Source organism: Astatotilapia calliptera, chromosome 20, assembly GCF_964374335.1.
Source record: "Astatotilapia calliptera chromosome 20, fAstCal68.1, whole genome shotgun sequence".
Taxonomy (NCBI): Eukaryota; Metazoa; Chordata; class Actinopteri; order Cichliformes; family Cichlidae; genus Astatotilapia; species Astatotilapia calliptera.
The window spans coordinates 35,350,621-35,372,877 of NC_137441.1; the positions used below are offsets into that span (position 1 = coordinate 35,350,621).

General features: G+C 42.9%; 2 protein-coding genes across 3 annotated transcripts; both read left to right on the forward strand.

Moving 5' to 3' along the window:
- The first annotated feature begins 1,329 nt into the window (after positions 1 to 1,329).
- erbb3b (erb-b2 receptor tyrosine kinase 3b) lies at positions 1,330 to 15,061 on the forward strand. Of its 2 annotated transcripts, none has more exons than XM_026154506.2 (28): positions 1,330 to 1,968; positions 3,308 to 3,462; positions 3,574 to 3,760; positions 4,272 to 4,397; positions 4,490 to 4,552; positions 4,718 to 4,836; positions 5,451 to 5,592; positions 6,401 to 6,514; positions 6,605 to 6,722; positions 6,815 to 6,888; positions 7,309 to 7,399; positions 8,798 to 9,000; positions 9,139 to 9,271; positions 9,367 to 9,460; positions 10,026 to 10,183; positions 10,296 to 10,352; positions 10,585 to 10,726; positions 10,826 to 10,948; positions 11,031 to 11,129; positions 11,258 to 11,443; positions 11,528 to 11,683; positions 11,807 to 11,882; positions 12,029 to 12,175; positions 12,547 to 12,644; positions 12,735 to 12,911; positions 12,991 to 13,062; positions 13,309 to 13,600; positions 13,729 to 15,061. In XM_026154506.2, the coding sequence occupies exons 1-28, from the start codon at positions 1,893 to 1,895 to the stop codon at positions 14,631 to 14,633; spliced, it is 4,383 nt and encodes a 1,460-aa protein (XP_026010291.2). In that variant the 5' UTR covers positions 1,330 to 1,892; the 3' UTR covers positions 14,634 to 15,061. The 2 variants fall into 2 exon arrangements, with proteins under 2 accessions (XP_026010291.2, XP_026010292.2); XM_026154507.2 differs by having other exon boundaries at positions 10,829 to 10,948.
- Positions 15,062 to 16,370: 1,309 nt separating this feature from the next.
- Positions 16,371 to 21,743, forward strand: pa2g4b (proliferation-associated 2G4, b). Its single transcript, XM_026154703.2, has 13 exons — positions 16,371 to 16,606; positions 17,700 to 17,828; positions 17,927 to 18,032; positions 18,135 to 18,204; positions 18,306 to 18,398; positions 18,485 to 18,548; positions 18,635 to 18,713; positions 18,795 to 18,873; positions 18,967 to 19,100; positions 19,215 to 19,309; positions 20,373 to 20,500; positions 20,681 to 20,734; positions 20,824 to 21,743. The coding sequence occupies exons 1-13, from the start codon at positions 16,519 to 16,521 to the stop codon at positions 20,881 to 20,883; spliced, it is 1,179 nt and encodes a 392-aa protein (XP_026010488.2). The 5' UTR covers positions 16,371 to 16,518; the 3' UTR covers positions 20,884 to 21,743.
- Positions 21,744 to 22,257: the final 514 nt, after the last annotated feature.

Below are 22,257 nucleotides of genomic sequence, written 5' to 3' on the forward strand. Positions count from 1 at the left end.
CACCAGCCCCCTTGGCCCCCTGCAGGACCGCTACAATAGTGGCCCCAGGGCGGATGCCATAGCTGGGATTCCCACTCGTAACCGGGACACCTTCGCCCAGGGCACAGACACACTGGCAGCAGCCCCACAATCAATTCATCAATCTCTGAAGGGAGTGGCAACTGCAAAAGGCCACAGCAGGCACCCCTCACAGTTCCCCTTGGAAGGGACAGGGCCACCAGGGCTGACACAGAGACTGACACCATGGTGGCGTTGTGAAAGTGCCAAGCTCTGTAAATACTATAGGCAGCTATTTTTTCTTGACGGGGCAAACAGAGAAACTCTCATGTGAAAAATGAACACACACAAAAAAAAGTGCATCTGGTGACAATCTTACACTTTACACCGTTTTACTCGGCAACAGGAAAGTTTCACATTGCTGTTTATGAAACAAAACAACTGACTCAGTCTTCAAGATTTCTTCCAACAGTTTTTGGGCAATGGTGTTTTTTTCCCCCAAAGTTTTCCATTATTCAGTGACTGACTGGATTAAAGGCTCCTTATTTTATTAGAAGAAATTAGAGATTGGATCAAATGTCCAATAAACAGTGTGTAAAAATAGCCATCCATGTGCAAACGAGTCTATCCATCACAGGGCCCTGTAGCAGCTGTGAATTCGGATGCCCAAGTGTCAGACTCTGGCTCCTCCTGCTGGACAGAAAAAGAGGCTGGAGTGGGGCATTTGAGACTCCTGAGTCCAGGCAGATGAACAACAGAGACATTAATTACTGGACACATAAACCGAGCTGTGGTGTTATTTCTTGGCGTCTTTTACCATCAGGTTGTTGAGACGAACATTAAAATCCAAGTTCATCTCAATCTCACCATTCTTCCCATTTCCTGCACATGGATGCTTGCAAACAAACTGCGGATTGTTCGGCTCTCCCTCCCTGCCGCATTCAAAAATAAGATTAACAGTACATCTGTCAGAAGCGGTTAATGATTTCCATCCATTAGTGGCCCGTTTTCACCCGCAGCTCCGTGTTCAGGAATCTTGTCTGCTCCGAGGCCATTTTCTCAAATTAAGCATGTTCTTGTTTTGGGTTCAGAAGTCACTTGACTGTCTGACAATGTGGCCATTGTGGCAGGCTGCTCCACACGCATCAAAGAGGTGATTAACCAGTTGACAGGGCTGCGGGGACAATACTGCTCTTTACGGGGGAAACAGTGCGGCCACTCAGAGCGCTGGGCTCTTACTGGGTGGGGGACCGAAACGCTGCTTCCACTGCTGACAGCATGAAACAAAAATAACTGGTGTTCAAACTGCTGCACACGGCAAATATTCACATCCAAAATCAGCTATTTGCTGCACTGAACGACCTGTACTTGTCTGTCTCACTGGCTCGTATGTCATTCAGCTTTTTTGTTATTATAATGTTTTAGGTGGGGGTGTTTGTAACGTTTTAAGATTTCTGTCAGTGCTATTGAGTCTGTCGTTTCTCGAGGGCTTCATAAATTTAGCAGAATTCTTTGCTTTAGTGTAACAACCGAGGCTTCAGCTCGAAATGACGGACAAACCGCTGATTGGTCGGGATGTTGGCCAATCACACGTCCCCATCTGGGAGGGAAATTCCCTCATCACAATAAACTACAACTTGTTCACTGTTTTCAGTTTTGCAAGTAGTCTGAGGGATGTTTGCGCTCTTATTAGGTGGTTTGAAGGAGTTGCACTTGTCCTTCACTTTGACTTGATCTGATTTTCCCTTTAATAGACACTTTTTTTTACTTTTATACCCCCATTACTGTATATTCTTTAGTCGATTTTTTCCCCCTGAAATACATATTGGCTCTTCGGAGGACTACCTAAACCGCTTTGATATGCAGAGATCTCCGTGAACAGGCTGGACATCAGCATGGAGCAGTGGCGAGTCATTTTACTGGGAGTGATTTTGTCTTGGAGGCTTCGAACATCATCCCAAACGCATGAAGGTGAGGACGTGATTCTATATCTGAAATCCTTTCTTAGTTTGGTTCTCGTGAAATTTAGATAATACCGAAATTACCAGACAAATTATAGCAATAGAATAGAATTAACTGTACTTAAAGATGTCTAGTATAAACTGATAAACCTCAGCCTCTCTTTGTTTGGTTCACAGCAGACCACTCTTTCTTAAAAGCTTTTTTATTGTTATGATCCAGGCCCTTGCAGTGCACTTTAAAAATCTGCAGAGAACAGCAAAGGTTCACTTTAAGAACTTCTATTTACCATTAACTGATTGTCACGCTGTCAGTAAATTCTTTCTGATAAAATTTAATGTGGTTTTCTGCAGTTACAACGACATTAATGTGCAATCTTTGCCAACATTCAGATCTCCCTTTGCGATAGCTGTCAGACAATCACACTGTTTTTCTTTCCTGTCAGGAGCTTTTGTTTACTTACTAATTTCCGATCACTGAGCCCTTTCATGAATGTGCTATGCTTCATATAAATACAAAATATTAACAAATAATTTAAGTACTAATGCCTGTTTTTGAGTTATCCCAAGTATGAGTTAAATATTATTGAGTCCTCCCAGATTAGCTGAATATTTCAGGGCCAGTGTTTGCTTAAAATTGCCATGTATGAATATAAGTGTGCATTAGGCAACAGTCCTTTGTCAGCATGTAACTTTCCATTGTTATTATGCAGCAGTCTTCAGGGTCCTATAGCTGTGTGTTATGTGTTCATAACGAAGACAAGAGATATGACTCGTGTTGAGCGAGTGCTGCAGGTGGCTAACATTTGCACATTAAAGGACCAGTTCCTCAGTTTTTTTGCTGGGCACTCAGAGATGGTGTGTATGTCACCTTCCGTTCACGATATTTCCCTTCCCTCTGCCAGAGAGTCCCGTTCACACACGGCCCATTGTCTTTTGGTATGATCTCAGCAATGCGCGGCTTGCAGACGCACATGCACACGCATACACAGAAGCACTGTCTGTCACTGCAGCACTCATCACTCACTGAGACACACTGTCCACATTTATAGCTTTACAACAACGAAGCACTTTATCTGAGGGAAAATTAAAAAAAGAAAAAGTCACTCTCTCTTCTGACCCCCCTGACCTCCTCTTCATCAGCCCCAGGCCTGGACTGCTCCATGTAAGCGGGTAACAGCCTGCCTGTTTCTCTCTGCTTCACATCAAAATCTGTAGCCAGCACAGGCATGAACACAGCACCAGGGAGAGTCACCAACCCTATAAATACCACAGACACAACACAGCCCACAGTACTCACTTTCCCAGTGTTATTTACGTTCATTTTCATCTTTATTCCCTATCTGTGTTAGAAGTGTGTCCAGGGACGCAGAATGGACTCAGTTCCACAGGCTCTCAGGAGAACCAGTACAATCTGATTAGAAACCGGTATTATGGCTGTGAGATTGTAATGGGAAACCTGGAGATCACACAGATTGAGAGTAACTGGGACTTCTCCTTCCTCAAGGTAAATGTCATGTTTCCTTACTCTCCAGTCGTTACATTTGGAAAAAGCGTTAAAAAGTGGAGAGCATATTGGAGAAGTAGCCTCTTATATTAATGGTCTTCTTCACTCTAGAGAATCCGTGAGGTGACTGGCTATGTCCTTATTGCTATGAACCACTTTCAAGAGATTCCTCTGGGCCAACTGCGCGTCATCAGAGGAAACAGCCTGTATGAAAGACGTTTTGCTCTATCGATCTTCCTCAACTACCCCAAGGACGGCTCCAACGGCCTACAGCAGCTGGGACTCGCAAACCTGACGGGTTAGACGAACAACAGAAAAACAGATATTAGAGAAAGAAAACGTTCAATGTTTGTTCTGTAAAAGAAAATGCTTTCTGAAACCCAAGGCGTTTGTGACAGTGGGGAGTGGTGCATTACATAAAATGGAACAATTAAACTCAACATCTCAGGTCAAGCCTGGTCCTACTGGAAGTCCCTTCCATCACATACAGCTGTGGTCAGAAGTTTACATCCACTCAAGATAGGCATGAATGTCATGGGAACTGGTGCTGCATAAATAAAACTGAAATGAAATGACCTGAGAGATCATTCCTTTTACCTTGTTCCAAATTCTGCATCTTTTATTGGTTTTATTGTCTAATTCTTTCAAACTTTTTTAGTATTTTCTTGGAGGCTTAAAAAACCCCATGAAAAAAATTATCCTCATACTGTTTTTTAAAGTGTATATTTTGATTCGCCTCTGATCCTGATATATCTGCTGAACCGTTTTCTCTGTCTAGCTTGCGTTATGTTTCACTAATGTTTTCACAGAGATTCTGGAGGGAGGGGTGCAGATTATCAATAACAAATACCTGAGTTATGGTCCCTGGATCTTCTGGCAGGATATTGTCCGGGACAGCAGCGCTCCTATTGATATCAAATACAATGGAAAGAAAGGTCACTACTGGTCTGCTATACGTATTCCAATTCATCTCTAAATCATCTCTTTTTATAAGAAGCACTTATCTTTCTATGTCTCTCTTTTTTAGGCCCATGCCATAAATCTTGCGGAGATTATTGCTGGGGACCAAACGAAAAGCAATGCCAGATCTGTGAGCGCCCACGTTTTGTTTTTCCTTTGCCTCCTCTTCACTTCACCTCATTATATCTCTTCAAAGCTACACAGAAATACCCGGAGACAGACACGCACACAAAGATCCAACACGCATACACATTTATGTGACTTCTGATGAACTCGTCTCTCCTGTGTGTTTTAGTGACTAAGACGGTGTGCGCTCCACAGTGTAACAGCCGCTGCTTTGGCACAAGCCCGAGGGACTGCTGTCACATAGAGTGTGCAGCAGGATGTAAAGGCCCCCAAGATGTGGACTGTTTTGTAAGTGAATTATCTTTTTGTCTTTGGAGAGGTTTGCTGATGAAACAAGAAAATGGCTTTATTTTATTTTTTGTTAATTGCATGGAGGATTTAAGTCTAAATTCCTGTGTCTCATGCTGGGAATATTTCCTTACTTCCTGGGCCCAATTCTAAATCTTGAACAGGTTTTCCAGAGTTTAAGGGAAACTAATCCTTTGTTTCCTTTGTTCTTCTGTGGTATGGATGCTCAGTCTGCCTTTAATTGTTGCCATGTGATGTAGCTTGTAAATACAATAGTTCATGCAAGCACATTCTTGTACTGGAGTTTATATTCATGCTTGTGGCTCGCACAACCTTACTTTGATGAAATTAGGTTTAACATCAAGTTAAATTTGGAAGTAGTTGCACATAATATAACAGCATGCCATAAAAAAATTATCCACAGTATTCAAAAACAAAATTCTTGACCTCTTGGTGACATTAGAAGAAAAGTAATTTATAACCAAAATCTGTATGATTCAGCCTCTGCGGGCCATGAATGTCTTTTGAATTGTGATGTACTTCAGCAGCTTCACCTTTGGGCTTTTAGTATTTCATTTTGATTCTCTTCTTTCTGTGTGTGTGTTCCTGTAAAGGCATGTCGTCATTTCAATGACTCCGGAGCCTGTGTGCCGCAGTGTCCCCGGGCTCTGATCTATAACAAGCAGACGTTTCAAATGGAAACCAACCCTAATGCCAAATACCAATACGGATCCATCTGTGTGTCTCAGTGCCCCAGTGAGTGGCCTGCATGTGTTTACAAGTCTAAAAGTTTTCTTGTTACTTTTTCTCTTTCAGTTCTAAGGTTTTAAGCTTCAGGTTGTAATGATAAAAATCATCTGGTCCATGACAGGCTAACAACAACCTCACATTAACAACAACACATGACATATTACACTGTGCCAAAATGCACAAGCAGCATGTGAAAAATAAAGTGCACTCTTTCTGTTTCCAAAAGGATAAAGAGAAAAAAGATTAAGGAAGGATTAATTAATTCACTGCCATTAATTAGTCATTAGCAAGCATGACCACATTTATGAAAACTAGGCCACTTGTAAGGCCACTTCCAAACAAGTCAATCATTCTACGACGAGAAAGATTATTCACAAGTGGAAAACTTTCAGCTCCCCGGGAGTTTGGCGACCTTTTCATATACTACACACTGAGCCTGTTCATGAAGCTGCAGTCAGCACTGATATATAGTATCAGATCTAACATAATGCTAGTTAATGTTAAAGGGTAAGACAGAAAATGTAACAAAGCCAAAAACTAAACACAACATGGGACAGGTACAGCAACTCTAACCAGGAAACAGAGGTTTTCAGGTGTTGTGTTGGATCTGGTGTGTTCATGTGTGTCCCATATTGTCAGGGAGGAGTCCAGGGTGGATAGGAGACATAGAGAATAGAGCAAAGCTGGTAAAAGCTGGTGGTAGGCTTTAAGAATGTTAGAGTCGTATCGTGAATCGTTTTATTTTATTTGCTCCTCTGCATGTGTATAATAAAACATATTCCCTGTGTTTTTCTTTTCTTCCTCCTCCTCACAGCTCATTTTGTGGTGGATGGTAGCTCCTGCGTGAGCGCCTGTCCGTCAGACAAGATGGAGGTGGAGAAAGAAGGCCAGAGGAAGTGTGAGCTCTGCAGCGGACTTTGCCCAAAAGGTTGAAATGAATACAAATGCGATTTTTCACTTCTTCCACCAAGATTGTATCTCAGTAGTCAGATGTGATTGTTTCTGGTCATCCCTTTAGTGTGTGAAGGCACTGGTGCTGAAGACAGGCAGACTGTGGACTCGAGCAACATCAACAGCTTCATCAACTGCACCAAGATTCAGGGCAGCCTTCACTTCCTGGTCACGGGGATTATGGGGTAACTGTCAGTATGTATGAGTAAAGCGTCTCAGGGTATGGTGCCGTACACTTGGTATGTTTATAGTATTTTTCTGTCTTTTATCTTCACAGAGATGATTTTAGAAACATCCCACCACTGGATGCCAAAAAGCTGGAAGTGTTCCGCACAGTCAGGGAAATAACAGGTGTGCTTACGTGTTAACAGTTGACCGCTTTTTATATTAAATTTCACAATCAAGTATGCATGTTTCCTGCCTGGACCTGTAGTGCTATTCATCCATGTTTGGTGTGAGCTGCCTTTGGAAATACTGGTTGCAAAGATGTCTCCTTTCTCTCGATTATCAAAGCATAATCATGTTTGATTTGGGGTAAACTATCCATTTAAACTTCTGTGAGGTGACAGTCACAATTAACATTAAACTGCTTGCTTTTCTTGTCACATATGAGGCTGTCTTCTATCCCTTGATAACGCACACAAAGGTTGTATCCATCAAATGATATATGCTCTCCTTTGGGGGAAAACAAATATCCAAATTATCTGCGATGTGTTATGCACAGTGTCATTTTCTATCATCCTTAATATAATCACTGTGTTTTATTCTCAGACTTTTTAAACGTCCAGTCCTGGCCCAAAGAGCTGAATGACCTGTCTGTTTTTTCGAGCCTCACTACCATTCAAGGGAGGACGCTCTACAAGTAAGACTAGACTGCAGATTATACCGTGCACGTGTCAGTGAGAGGCCAGAGCAGGATGCTTTTATCACAACAGCTGATGGATTCAAATGTGTGATTTGGCGTTATGGGCTGGGTCATTTGACCGAGCATTTTGAGTTTCATGCCCTTTTGTATTATGATGTTCCTGTTTGTAAAATTTAAGCTTTAGTCAGTTCTGTTGATATTGAGTTCTAATTCAGAATCAGAATCAGAATACTTTATTAATCCCGAAGGAAATTAGGGATTAAATTAGGGACTAAATAGGGAATTAGAAATTCCCTATTTAGCTCTCCTCTGTCTAGGTTCTTCCCATGTCTGTGTCTTCCCGACTATGTTGGCTTTGGTGTCCTGTCTTCAGTGTGTGAGTCTGTCCAGTCCCCTGTGTTTAAGTCTCCCTCACCCTTTATATGTTTCATTGATGTCTTTGTCTCCCGTCATCTCCCCCATTTGTCATGTATACTCTCCTTGTGTCTCTCTCCTCTGTGTCCCTCTCTGTGTGTCTGTGTTAATGTGCATGTGTCCCTCACCTGTTTACGTGTCCTCCCCATGTTCTGCTTCATGTCTCCCCTGTCTGTCATGTGTATCCATGTATGTTTCTGCAGCCAGTGGTGTCTAGTTTCCTCTTTCTCGTGTCCACTATGGTTATGTTTTCCTCTCTCTCGCTGTCTGGTGTCAAGCTTGGGTGTTCCAGTTAACGTCTCCAAGTTTCCTGTTTTATTTTGAAAGTCTTGTGTTCCATGTTCAGTGTGTTTAGTTTTGCTTCACCTGTGGCATCATGCTCATTTGTATCAGCTGTGTTCCCCTGCGTTTCCATTTCCCTCATCATCCTCGTGTGTATTTCTGTGCTCTGCTGTCATTCATTCTTTGTCAGGTTGCCTGTTATGTTGTGCCCCGGATAATCTTAGCTTTCTAAAACAGAGTTTGACTAAGAATTATAAAATTGACTTTTTATTAAGTATGACCCAAAATGAGGGACTAACTATGTTTGTGTGTAAGGGAAATATATTACTCTTAAACCATGCAGGCATTCGTCTTACTCAGACTAATATCTATCTATAGGACTGTCTGTTGAATTACTCATTTATTTATAAGGCTCCAGATCACAACACCAATTGCCTCAAGGCACTTTATATTGTAAGGTAAAGACTACAAACAAAGAAAGCCTCAGCTACCAGATGAACCCTGTGAGTAAGCACTTGGCAACAGTGGGAAGGAAAAACTCCTTTTTAAGGGGAAGAAACCTTCAACAGGTTCATTGTGAGACTGAATGCATTACCTAACTACTTGGAACTACAACATAATCTGTTACAGACAATCTGATGTTTTTCCATTTGAATCATCTTTTTCTCCCCTCTTCATCCTCCAACCCTCCAACGAAAGCCATTTTTCTCTGACGGTCATGCGCGTCCCCACTCTTACCTCACTGGGTCTGCGCTCTCTGAAAGAAATCAGTGACGGCAGCATGTACATCAGTCTGAACAGCAATCTCTGCTACCACCACACTGTAAACTGGACGAAGCTGTTCAGGGGTCGCCGAGTTCGAGGCAACAACCTCAGCAACAACAAGCCATTGGCAGAGTGTGGTGAGCTGATGGACTAACAGATAACCTTCACTATATTCTAAATGTTATATTTTGAGCATATTAAACTCAGAATTCACTATTGTGTTGTATGTTGTAAGCAAGTAATCAGTGCTGTTCTTACACAGTTTTGTGATGTAGTTGCAGAAGGCCACGTGTGTGATCCGCTATGTTCAGATGCAGGATGCTGGGGCCCAGGGCCTGAACAGTGTCTTTCCTGTAGGAACTACAGTCGAGACGGCACATGTGTGCACAGCTGTAATTTTTACAACGGGTCAGTGGTTGTGAGTTTACATTCTCGTGATTCATGTGTGTATGTTGAACGTATATGTAATATTTTGTTTGGCTTCTTGGATAATATTCCTGCAGGGCACCAAGGGAATTTGCAGGTCCTGATGGCGAGTGTACCGCCTGTCACCCAGAATGCAAGACTCAGAGTGGGAAAGTCACCTGCACTGGACTGGTAATCACTAGCTTTGATAATCCAGTGACACTGTAGCCCAGTAGTTTATATTTATGATTATTTACATAAAATAGATAAGCAGTAAATTTGTTAAAATCAAGATGAAACAAGAAAGGTACTTAGAGACTCTCTACTTCCACTCTACACATTACCAGTGTCAGGTTGGTTGGTTTATACCAAATTCAAATCCTACCATCCGAATGTCGTAGCAGAGATCAGCACTCATTAGACCAGGCAATCTTCTTTTGAATCTTCTATTGTCCAATTTTGATGACAATTGCAGCCTCAGTTTCTTGTTCTCAGCTGACAGGAGTGGCACCTGGTGCGGTCTTCTGCTGCTGTAGTGCATTCAGGAATGCTCTTCTGCATACTTCTAAACAAACATGTGATTATTGTATTTTTTTTTTCTTTATTTTCGTATACATTGTATTCTTATAGGGCTTTGTGATACCTCGTATATTGGTGGCATCACTGTTGTGGTTCATTTCTGGTTCATTGTCACTCTAGCAGAGTTTATCTCACATAGTCTCTATTTATGATCCTCCTTTCTCTCTCTCATTGGTAGGGTTCAGATGATTGCGTGGCTTGTGCCAGTTTTCAAGATGGTCCTTTCTGCATGTCCTCTTGTCCCACTGGGATAAATGATGGACAGAAGGGACTCATTTTCAAATACCCCGACAGGAAGGGTCATTGTCAACCGTGTCACCACAACTGCACACAGGGGTGAGACTGGACTTAAAAAAGTCTATATGCCCACGTTTCCCCAAAGTGAAGTGTCCCAATTAGGTTGTTGAATCTCTGCATAATAAAGAAAACTTTGTCTTTCATTTTTCAGATGCATTGGCCCAGGATTAATGGACTGTTTAGAGACAGCCAGACTGGCAGTTAGTAGGTTAGTGTTTCCTCCTGCTGGTGAACATAAGTACACTGCAATTTGTATTGCAGTGTACTGCAAATCTAAATCACAAATCATTCCACTGTTATAACAAAAAAAATATTTGAACTCGAAAACTTTATTTCTAAAAGGGTAATTTTCAGTTTCCCCAAACGTAAGCTGGGTTATCATGACATAAAATCTTTTCTTTTTAGCTGATGTGCTCACTCTGTTATTTCTCTCTCTGCAGTGGTCAGATCACAGGCATAGCCTTGGGTGTCCCAGCTGGCTTAATCTTCTGCCTGGTGTTATTTTTCCTGGGCATGCTTTACCACAGAGGACTTGCCATCCGTCGCAAGAGGGCTATGAGGAGGTACCTGGAGAGCGGAGAGGTGAGACTTTACAAAACACCCAACTATATCTTCTGGACTGATTTAACTGCATTTGCTATGATGATGAAAATCCCCTTGGAATAACTGGTCTGTTTGTAGCAGAGCTTTGAGCTGCTGGATCCTGGAGAGAAAGGCACCAAGGTTCATGCCCGCCTTCTGAGGCCCTCAGAGCTGAAAAAAGTCAAAGCCCTTGGCGTGGGTGTTTTTGGCACTGTGCACAAGGTACTAATTGGCCTGGATTTGTTAGACTTTCACTGATTATCCACAGATTTGTGTGCAGCTCTACATTTAATTTGTTTTTAAGGGCTTTTGGACTCCAGAAGGAGAGACGGTAAAAATACCCGTGGCCATTAAGACAATCCAGGATAGCTCAGGCCGACAGACTTTCACTGAGATTACTGATGTGAGTCTCCTCTGAAATAAGGTTTAACATCACACACAGAAGTTAATGTAAAGATTGAATGCCTGTCTTTTATCATATGCCAAAAGATGCCCAGTAATCACATTATCATTGCATTGTTTGTTGTGTAGCATATGCTCTCCATGGGCAGCTTGGACCACCCTTACATCGTTAGGCTGCTGGGCATCTGCCCAGGTGCCAGTCTGCAACTGGTGACCCAGCTCAGTTCACAAGGTTCGCTGCTGGAGCACATCAGGCAAAAGAAGAACAGCCTGGATCCCCAGCTCCTGCTCAACTGGTGTGTGCAGATTGCAAAGGTGAGGACAGTTTTTTTTAATTTGCTTTTCCATGCAAATATATTAATAATCTGTGACTACAAGGACTACACATCTGTTTCTCAGGGCATGTACTATCTGGAAGAGCACTGCATGGTCCACAGGAATCTGGCTGCACGCAACATCTTACTGAAAAATGACTATCAGGTCCAGATCTCCGACTACGGCGTAGCAGACCTCCTTTACCCTGATGACAAGAAATACGTCTACACAGACACAAAGGTTGTTGTGAGTCATTAAGCTTGCGATACACACTGAATTGTTAAACAGCTTTTATTGTCTCTTCCAGTAATGCAATCAAACACAAACCAATTTGAGTGTCTGCATTTTTTTCTGTTTATTCAGACGCCAATAAAATGGATGGCACTCGAAAGCATCTTGTTTCGAAGATATACTCATCAGAGTGACGTCTGGAGTTATGGTAAGAGGATGTCAGTGTGTGTGTGTGTGTGTGTGTGTGTGTGTCTGTTTGTGGTGTATGCACTAATAAATTAACCTTCCTCTTGAAACGTCACTGTCTGTGAATTTTGGCGTGGAGCATTTAAATTGTCCTCTTTTCCTGGACAGGGGTGACAGTGTGGGAGATGATGTCATTTGGGGCAGAGCCATATGCATCCGTGTCACCTCAGGAAGTGCCGGGTCTGCTGGAGAAGGGCGAACGTCTGTCACAGCCCCACATCTGCACTATAGACGTGTACATGGTCATGGTGAAATGTTAGTCAAAACATTAGCCTCTCTCTCTCTCTCTCTCACATACTCGCACACACATATATCTCAGGAAGTAGAGCAGACTATTTCAGTCTCCATGTCGAAGTATCCCAGCGCAAGATAGTGAACCCTGAATTACCCATGATGCAACTGAAGTGTAAGAGTGTGCAGGGATGTTAAACAAGGTGCTTAGATATAAAAATAATAATAAGAGTGCTTGTATGAATGTGTGTGATTGGCTTGTAGTAAAAAGTGTTTTGAGTAATCAAGTTAAGTGATTAAAGTAGAAGAGAACTATATTTACCATTTATTCAGGTATTATTCACAAATACATTCTGATACATGATAAAAATTGGTGTTTTTCTTGTTATGTTTAGGCTGGATGATTGATGAAAACATAAGGCCCACCTTCAAAGAACTGGCCAGTGACTTCACTCGCATGGCGAGGGACCCACCGAGATACCTTGTCATCAAGGTGAGACTATGATGGCTACTCATTTTACAACTTTTAGTTCTGAAATATAGTCTTTAATCTTAGTGCCTGTTATTCCTGATTACCCTGCAGCTGGAAGGAGAAGAACCTGTCCCAGATGCAACCCATCGAAGGGAGTCAGAGCGAGGACTTCTGGATCCAGGTTTAGAAGACCAAGATGAGGAGGGACTGGAGGAAGGTTTGGCTACACCTCCTCTTCAGAACTCGCCGTCGTGGAGTGTTTCTCGTTCTCGGATTAATTCATGCAGGGTAAAGAAGGACATCCTGGATTTCTGCACTGTTGTTACAGGATAATTGCAGAATCAGCACACCAATTTTTTTTTTGCAGAGTGGCTCATATCAGCCTGGAAATATAGGATACCTGCCAATGACCACGAGCCCAGCAGACAGCTTCCGCCAGGTTTTTACAAAAACAAACTTTCACACGAATAAATGCAAAGACACATTCCTGATTTCTGATTTGCTCAAAGTTGATATGATTAGCTTCATTTCCAAAGAACTTCACTTTGAATGAGTATGTTACTGGTGTCACGGCCAGCAGGTCAACAAGATATACCTACCTACCTGCACTCCTACATACCTTCATACCTCTCTCCCTCCTCAGGAAGTAACAAACTATCCATCCCTCTTTGCTTTTCTGTCCCAGCTGTGGTTTCACAGGTCTCGTCTGAGCTCAGTCCGGACTCTGCCTGAGAGGTTAGAGGTCAGGGGGAGTGGCAGAGAGGCAGAGGTGCATGAAGAAGGCTTACGGACGGCGAGTCTTCACAGGGCCAGGATTGGCTCAGAGAGGAGTAATTGTCGTGTACCGATCAGCCAACAGAGAAAACTTTCAACAGCCTCCAGTCCACCCTCGTACAAGGTGTGGACGGCAGAGGAAGAGGAGGAGGTGGACAGCTATGGCTATGTCCTACCTGGCTCACCTAGTACACCAGAAAGAGGTCAATTATGAGCAGTAAAATAGGAACAGTGCCTTGTTGTTTTGTTACATTTTGGTTCAAATAGTTAAATCATGTATTTAACCAAAGCGTCTTTCCTAATCTTCTTCCTTCTTTGCACCCTATCACAGTTCAAATCTCCAGAATTTCTCATTCTGGCCAAAGAAACTCAAGGCCTCTTTTCATGGTGATAAATCCCACCCAGGAATATGAAATCATGAACACAGAGGAGAACACTCCTCCTCGTTTGGCCAGCAGCGTTTCAAGACAGGAAGACGACCCCACTGTGGGGATTTGCTGCAAAACCCCACCCTTACCCTCCCCAACATTCATGGCTCTGTTACCCATAGAGGACATAGCACACGAAGAAACTCTGCCACCAGACTCAGCTGTAAGGAGGAATCCACTTCATGAGGCTTGTGAAGGAACTGCAGAAGAGCGAATAAACTCTGCAGAGAAACAGCCGCTCACTAGTGACTTCACTAGTGATATCAGAGCTGTGGATGACCCAGGAGAGCCAGCCCAAGGGAATGGCAGGTATGAATACATGGACATCAGGCACTCTGACTCTACAGAACGAGATGAATCATCACAAGAGAGACGTGGGAGTCAAACATCTGCAAAGAGTGCAGCAGAAGAACAGGAAATACACCAAACAGTGGAGGTGTTGAAAAAGGAGCACAAAGAGGAAGAGGAAAAGGAGGAAACCCAGAACACAAACAACAAAGCCACTCTAAGCAGTACGGCCATGCCCAGGCCAGATGTGCTGAAAGGTGGAGGAGAAAAGGTGGAGGAGTATGAGGAGATGAACAGATTTGGGGTGGTGCCCAGCAGATGTAAGGAAACAGAATACCAGAACCTCCCAGTAAAGGGGAGGGTTATTTGTGAGGAGATGGGCAGTGGCAGGTGTACAGAGATTGGGGAATACATCAAGGTGTGCACTGGTGTGGGGGAACCTGCAAGCAACACATCATTCGACAACCCAGACTACTGGCACAGCAGGCTGTTCCTCAAACCAGATGCTGTGCGCACCTAATAATGCGGCCAGGGACAGAGTCACAGAAACTGCTGCAGTTGCTGTCATAAATGTGGGCTGTTTCATATTCATGTTCACCTTTTTTTTTTCAATTTTTTATGGGTTCTTTTCAGGAAGAAGAAGAATATTTAAAATATTTTTGATTCTTACTTCTTTATTCGGTGAATAATAATTCATGAAAACCAACTGTGAGATGGTACAAAGCCAACAAACTGGAGGGTGTCCTCAAACATGTATTAAGTGACCTTCGTATCACAGTGAATGCAGTAACATGAGATGATTCCCTACGGTACTCCTTATAGTAACATGAATTATTATATAAATTCAAGTGACTAGTTTGCAGCTATCCTACCATTTGTCATCTATATGTGAACAGAAGCATTTTTTTACATTATGTTGACATTTTTATAATAAAACAATAAAACGTTGTTTTTGTGGTTGTTTTATTTTTTTATTTATTTTATTGCTCAGTCATTCAATAAAATGACAGAGTTAAAGAGACTGTACTCTATAGATTTACCGGGGACACGTAAGAAAACGTAAAAGGCAAGAGACGGCACTGGTGACGCGCTCGCGCTACTTTTATTTCAGATGCAGATCAGAGATGACGGAAGTGAGAGTCAACGGTCACATTTTTCCGCTTTTGTTCAAGTAGCGAGAGAAACCGTGAAACTAATGGGCATATTTCATTTCCACCGTATTTTTCAGAGCCTGCTTTTCTTGAAATAAAAAATGTAAATCTTAACTTTATTCCTCAGATAAACTTTTTTCTTAATGTGTATTCGTGTGTGTAGATAGATAGATAGATAGATAGATAGATAGATAGATAGATAGATAGATAGATAGATAGATAGATAGATAGATAGATAGATAGATAGATAGATAGATAGATAGATAGATAGATAGATAGATAGATAGATAGATAGAGACTAAAGGCAGCCAACATCCAAAGAAGAGCTTTGAATATCCTTCAAGAACCCTGAAAAATTATTTCTGAAGACTATTTAAAGAAATTATATGAAGAGAGTTCAAGCTGTGTTGAAGAATAACAGTGGTCATACCAAATGTTTACTTTCAAGCGCTGAAAGTTCTGTATATTATTCTGTATATTAATAAGAATAGACATCTGACTATTTTACAGAATAGACAATATAAACATATTTAAAATTAAAGGAATTTGAAATGTACATTGTTCCTTGGTTTAGTGTCTGGAAGAGTCCTGTCTCAGTCAATTATAGAGGATGTGAGAGGGCGGGTGTGTGTGTTTAGGGCACGGATGGCTTGGGGATAGAAGCTCCTCTTGAGACTCTCTGTCCTTGCCCGGATGATGCGGAACCTTCTACCAGATTGCAGAAGTTGGAACAGTTTGTTGCCAGGATGGGACGGGTCCTTCAGTATCTGCGCTGCTCTAGTCCGGCATTTCCCACTTTCTTAGCAAAATGTGAAAAAAATATAAAGTATTGTGCATGTACCAATTAAACCTGTATATATCAGAGTAGTTATATCTCCCAATTTAAATCCCTCTTATGAGCTAATTATCATGTTATTACAATGTTATTAGGGTGCAGTAAAGTAAAAGTGAACAAATATTATGTTAAAAAAAACGAATAAAATATGAACAAAAAACCCCCAAAAAAGTTAAACGTAAAGCTAACGAACAAGCTAGTAAATTTGGCAAAACCGCCAACCATCGGCCAATGCACCGAGCTGGAAGTGAACTATCTTGACTGCAGAGTGTGTCTTTGGCAGCAGGCGGGATCTGCTGATCGTGCGCTGTCGGCCGGAGTCGGGCGGGCCGGTGTGCAGAGCAGCGTGGTCCGTCCTGAGCCTGACTGAGACCCGCGGGGGGAAAAGTTACTCTCGAGTTCGCGGACACACTGCCAACATGTCTGGAGATGATGAGACGCAGGAGCAAACCATCGCCGATGACTTGGTGGTTACCAAGTACAAGATGGGCGCCGAGATTGCAAACCGTAAGTAAATACATCGCTAACGAGGCGTTTTGATCTCTTACAAGTACCAGAGCCGTGCCTGATGTTAGCTAGCAGTGCCAGCTAGTCATATGCAGGCAGCAGCTATGCCATGTGCCGCAGCAGTGCATCGATAACAAGAAGATCACATTAGGAAGCGGGGGCTTTTTTAAAATAAACAAATAAAATACGGGTTTTATGATCATTTACGCCTAGATTTCTTTTCAAAGCTATCCGCACACGTTTAGCGCCATGTAGCTGTCACAGCAGCACACCGGTAAGCTAGGAAGCTATGTGGCTGGGCTAGCTGGCTATCAGGCGTTAGCTAGCTGTAACTGCTAACGTTAACAGATAACAATGGCAAGTACAAATGACACGCAAGGGTTCAAAATAAGGCAGCTCACATTTAAACGCATGTGTGCAGTGAATTCAGATCCGTACAAATTAAGTTTAATTTAACTTTGCTGGTGACCTGATTGACTAATACGATGTAATTAAAGGTAATGACTGGCGTAAGCAGAGACCGTTTAAACCGACTTTCTCTGTGGCACTATTAATTGTGCTTTAATTCTAGGCTGCCTGTCAGACATTAACATTTATCAACATACCTGATGTTGGAAAAAAAAGAAGAAAAAAGCATTTGTTCACGATCCTTTTTTTAATACAGAGACTGGGTGTTTTTCATCCCCAGCCCTTCTCTGTATGATGCACGAGATCACATGATATGCTGGTCCTTTACATCAGTGGCAGCATGTCCTTATTATGATTTATGTATGATAAGCTGATCTTGATTTAAGACACCTAATTCACTCTCGTCAATGCGCAGATTTGGGCAGACCCACAGCTGTCAGGCAGTCTGTCAAACGTTAATCTCACAGCAAATGTGAAATGGGTTTATCTGTGCCCTCTGATGACAAGAGGAGCACTGTCTCTCCTGCTAATTCTAAACGTTTGGTGGGCCTAAACAGCTGATTGACCCAGGATTAATCAGCAATTAAAGTTATGATGAAAAGAGTATTTCAGGCACTTGTCTGCCGTCTGTTATTTAAACACCATATTAACCAGTTTAATGGCTCTCTTATCTCTTGCCCTGCAGAAGCTCTGAAGGCTGTAGTAGAGGCAGCTAAAACTGGCGTCTCCGTGCTCAGCCTGTGCGAAAAGGGAGATGCCTTCATTGTGGCAGAAACTGGAAAGATCTTCAAGAGGGAAAAGGAAATGAAGAAAGGTATTTTTTTTCTTTCTCTTGCTCTTTCTTTCTTTTGGGCTTTTCATTATTCGCCAATCTGACTCAGCACTCCCTCATTCACTCTCTTTCCTTCCCAGGTATCGCTTTTCCTACATGCGTTTCTGTTAACAACTGCGTGTGCCATTTCTCCCCTCTGAAGAGTGATCCTGAAGTCATACTGAAGGATGGCGATCTTGTCAAAATGTAAGCTTCTGATTTTATGCTCCCCATCCTACGGCAAGGTGGGAAAAAAGCACTGAAAACATAAACTAAGCCGAAATTTAACCACCTCCTGTTTGCGTGCAGTGATCTCGGTGTGCACGTCGACGGCTTCATCTCAAACGTGGCTCACAGCTTCATTGTCGGCGTGACCAAGGTATGAGGAATACACCCGCCCTGTAGCAATCAAATGCTTGATTTCCTCCAATAATCCCAATAGGTCTTTAGGTCTTTAACTTACCTCTCGTGTCTCTGCAGGACAACCCACTGACAGGACGTAAGGCGGACGTCATTAAGGCAGCTCACCTCTGTGCTGAAGCCGCTCTCCGCCTCGTCAAGCCAGGAAACCAGGTAAAGCTCTCCCACTGACCAGATCTGTGTGACCAGATAGCCGTTTAGACCTCTTCTCATAATCACCGCTGTTTGTTTTTCATCAGAACACGCAGGTCACGGAAGCCTGGAACAAGATTGCAAAGTCATTCAAGTGCTCCCCCATTGAGGGTGAGTGTTTGTGAACACTCTTTGGTTTCGGTTTCTAGATGTGATTTTGGGCCACTTGACTCATTTTAGTTTTTGAATGTCCGCAGGCATGCTCTCTCATCAGCTCAAACAGCACGTAATCGACGGGGAGAAAACGATCATCCAGAATCCATCGGACCAGCAAAAGTGAGTTCTGTCAGCTGGTGCGTATAGTGGTCGATGTGTAGTCTTTGACCAGTAGCTCACCTCGTTGTGTGGTATTTGCAGAAAGGACCACGAGAAGGCCGAGTTTGAGGTGCATGAAGTATACGCAGTGGATGTGCTCGTCAGCACCGGAGAGGGAAAGGTGAGAAGGATTGAAGTGTATGGTCAACTGTTTAGTTGGGGGGTTTTTTTCCGCTCAGTATGAAGAATTTGTTAATTTATTTATTTAAATAAGGCAAAGGATGGAGGTCAAAGGACCACAGTTTACAAACGAGACCCCAACAAGGTGTACGGCTTGAAGATGAAGACGTCTCGGACATTCTTCAGCGAGATGGAGAGACGCTTCGATACCATGCCTTTCACTCTGAGGTAGCATCTTTTAACCCCAGTTTAGAGATTTCTTGTATTTCTGCCTTTTCATTTTATTATTACAGAAATTGGTTTGCACCTTCATCCACTTATTTTTCTTTCCATTGTCTTCAGAGCGTTTGAGGATGAAGCAAAGGCCAGGTTGGGGGTGGTGGAGTGTGCCAAACATGAGCTGGTGCAGCCCTTCACTGTACTGCAAGAGAAAGAGGGTGAGCACCACTGTGTATTTAGGAGTGAGCGTGCACTATAAGTGGTCGGTCGACGTGTTCAGCGACGACACGTGAAAACATGCAGCTGTTATTTGTTTAGCCTGATTGGGTTCATGTCTTATTCTGACCCAGTATCATAATAATCCAGTCAGAATTCCTGGTATTTCAAAGGGGTGTGCAACTTTTTTCTTGCAAACTTAGCACTAGCAATACGTCTCTAATCCAACACGTAATAAAAACTTGCTGTTGCAGTTAAAGTAAATGATAACATTTTTAAAAAGAGACATAAATGGAGAGACAAAAAGTGGAAGGACTTGCTTTGGAGGTAGGCATAGACGAGCATGAGTGTTGACTGTGCAGCCCTTCTTGCAGCAGTCGGGCCCTCCACTTCACGGCCTTCACCGTTACATGTCTGAGTGCAGCGGGAGAAACTGAGGTCCAGGTGGCTGCATACTGGCTGGTCAGCTCCGAGTGATAGACTCTCTGCAGTATAGGGACAACAGGCCATAGTTTAACAGTCTTTTAGTGTGTTAGGTAAAGGAAGCCTTGTTATGACTTTTAAGTTTCTCTGCATAGATCTTGTTGACCGATTTTGCCCGTCTCCACAATAGTTCTCCCACCTCCATCTCATCCTGTCACTGTCATCCTTCTGTCCCGCCAACCCTCCTCCCTCACTACATCTATGAATATTCTCTGTGATCTTCGCTCCTGTTCGTCCCAACCATGTCAGCCTTGCCTCTCTCACTTTGCCTCCAAATTGCTCGACCTAAGCTGATCTAATCACATCTAATCCTGCCCGTCTCGATCACGTCCAATGAAAGTCTCAGCATCCACCTCCAGTTCAGCCTCCTGTCTTTTTGTTAGTGCCACCATCTCCAAACCGTATCGGTCTCACTATCATCTTGTAAGCCGTCCCTTTCACTCTTCTGTCGCACATCAAAAATGAAAAAAAAAACAACCTTCTTTGGCCACTAGATGTCTCTGTTGACAAACAATGATGGAAAAACAGGAACTGTGGAGGTGTCTACTACTACTTCTATAACTGTGAACCCTCTGTGTTCAGGCGAGTTCGTTGCCCAGTTTAAGTTCACCGTGCTGCTCATGGCCAACGGACCTCTGCGGATCACCAACAGCCTCTTTGAGCCAGAACTCTACAAGTCTGAGCACGAGGTGGAGGACCCAGAGCTGAAGGTAATACATGGTTTTAATACACAGTCCTCCTCCTGAGGACGATTAGACTAATGGGACTGCTGTGTCTCGCCTGTTAGCTGACTTCGCACTTGCAAGACCATTATGTGTTGATGTATTTAATGCTGTAGCTCATCGGGTTGTGAAAGTCATATTTGTCTACTCCTCCCTCTCCCACTAAAGGCTTTACTTCAAAGCTCAGCCAGCCGTAAGACTCAGAAGAAGAAGAAAAAGAAGGTGAGATCCAGGACGCTGTGATTCTGTATCTCACTTTAATGCTGTTGACAAGTTTCTGCTCTAACGTCGATCCTTTCTTTTAAAAAAAGGCTTCAAAGACAGTGGAGAATGCAACAGGACAGCCGATGGAGACCGAGGCCGCAGAATAAATCGATGCTCCAATAAATTGTGACAGACATGATCCAAAGAACAGACGTCACGAATCCTTCTGTCCCAGCTGTGTGAGGCACTTGTGGGCAAACTGCTGCAAATACCTCTGAGTCTAACTGATGTCAGTTTGGGATGATGCTGCTCCTTAAATCTGTCACTCCCACTAGAACACACTCTCTCATACAAAACACACACTTATATCTCTAGTAAATTTTACTGCCTTTGAGACATCCTTATTCTCTTAACAGTGGTCTGCTACCAGAGAGGATATTTTGGTCAAGGGCATATTCTCACTGGAAAATGCCACCATTTGACTGACCTTGAGCCTTCCATTCATTCTCCAACTGTAGTGAAAGATGTGGAAAATAAAAAGAGTTCGACCGAGCAGCCAAGGATGGCGACTGCACAGCACTGCGTCAGTGTAATTGTGTGACATTAAGATATGAGGTCTTTGAAGTGAAGCCACGCCTCTGTCATGAGTTTAACTTGTCGTGGGCATAAATGTGGACGTCTGTCCCGATTCATCACATCATCCCCCATCGTTCAGTTTAATTGCAGCATTTATACCGCTCTTGCTTGGTTTGTGCTCCACTGTACGCTCGTAAGCCTCTGCTATAAGTTACTCCTAACAGTTTCTAAAGTCAACATTTAGGACCTCCCACATCTAACCAGTAAAAACAAATTGATTTCTTTTCCTCGGTTGTGGATGGTCTTAACTCCTGCCAAGGGTTCACCACTGAGTCTGACAGTCTGTGTTTACATAAGAAGTCCATACCTGTTAAATATATGGATGCTTTTGTAAAACAAATCCCACTTTTAGAGACTATTTTTGGAAACATTAAAAAACCACCTGACATCATTTGTGTGCGTTCTGTTTTGGTGTATTCATGAATAAAAGATTGTTTTTACATTTTAAGAAGGTTAATGGACAACCGCTCTGAGTAGTTCTGCTCATTATTCCATCTTCTTTATCGAGGGTCTGATCCCAGAGGGTTGGGACGCGAGCCACTGGCCATGCTGGAGGATCGGGATTAAATTACGCCCACATGATTGAGAGATCTTGTGTTTGGTTCACAGTAGCTGCATGAAAAAGTTGAGGGAACAATTTAATCACATTTAATTTTGATGGATCAAATATACAAGCTGAATATCTTTACTGGTATATATTGTGTAATTTGTCGAGAGAATCTCCACGTCTTTGAGGGCTGGATTCAAAGTCACTCCTATAATGATGCTCAGGAGTGTGTGGCCCCATGTGCCTGTGTGCACTATGTTAACACCTAGATATGCTCCTCTTGAGACAGCAGATGGTGTCCTGGGCCTTATGTCCTAGACTTGGATCTGAATATGTGAACTTCCAGTGACTTCGTCAT

What these genes read in the sequence shown, in the direction of transcription:
- pa2g4b (XM_026154703.2), top strand. Translation starts at nt 16,519, where the DNA reads ATGTCTGGAGATGATGAGACGCAGGAGCAAACCATCGCCGATGACTTG. An exon ending in GGAAAAGGAAATGAAGAAAG is followed by an intron (nt 17,829 to 17,926) that starts GTATTTTTTTTC and finishes TTTCCTTCCCAG; the next exon opens with GTATCGCTTTTCCTACATGC. An exon ending in TGGAGGACCCAGAGCTGAAG is followed by an intron (nt 20,501 to 20,680) that starts GTAATACATGGT and finishes CTCCCACTAAAG; the next exon opens with GCTTTACTTCAAAGCTCAGC.
- erbb3b (XM_026154506.2), top strand. Translation starts at nt 1,893, where the DNA reads ATGGAGCAGTGGCGAGTCATTTTACTGGGAGTGATTTTGTCTTGGAGG. An exon ending in CCCAAGATGTGGACTGTTTT is followed by an intron (nt 4,837 to 5,450) that starts GTAAGTGAATTA and finishes GTTCCTGTAAAG; the next exon opens with GCATGTCGTCATTTCAATGA. An exon ending in CAAGGGAGGACGCTCTACAA is followed by an intron (nt 7,400 to 8,797) that starts GTAAGACTAGAC and finishes CTCCAACGAAAG; the next exon opens with CCATTTTTCTCTGACGGTCA.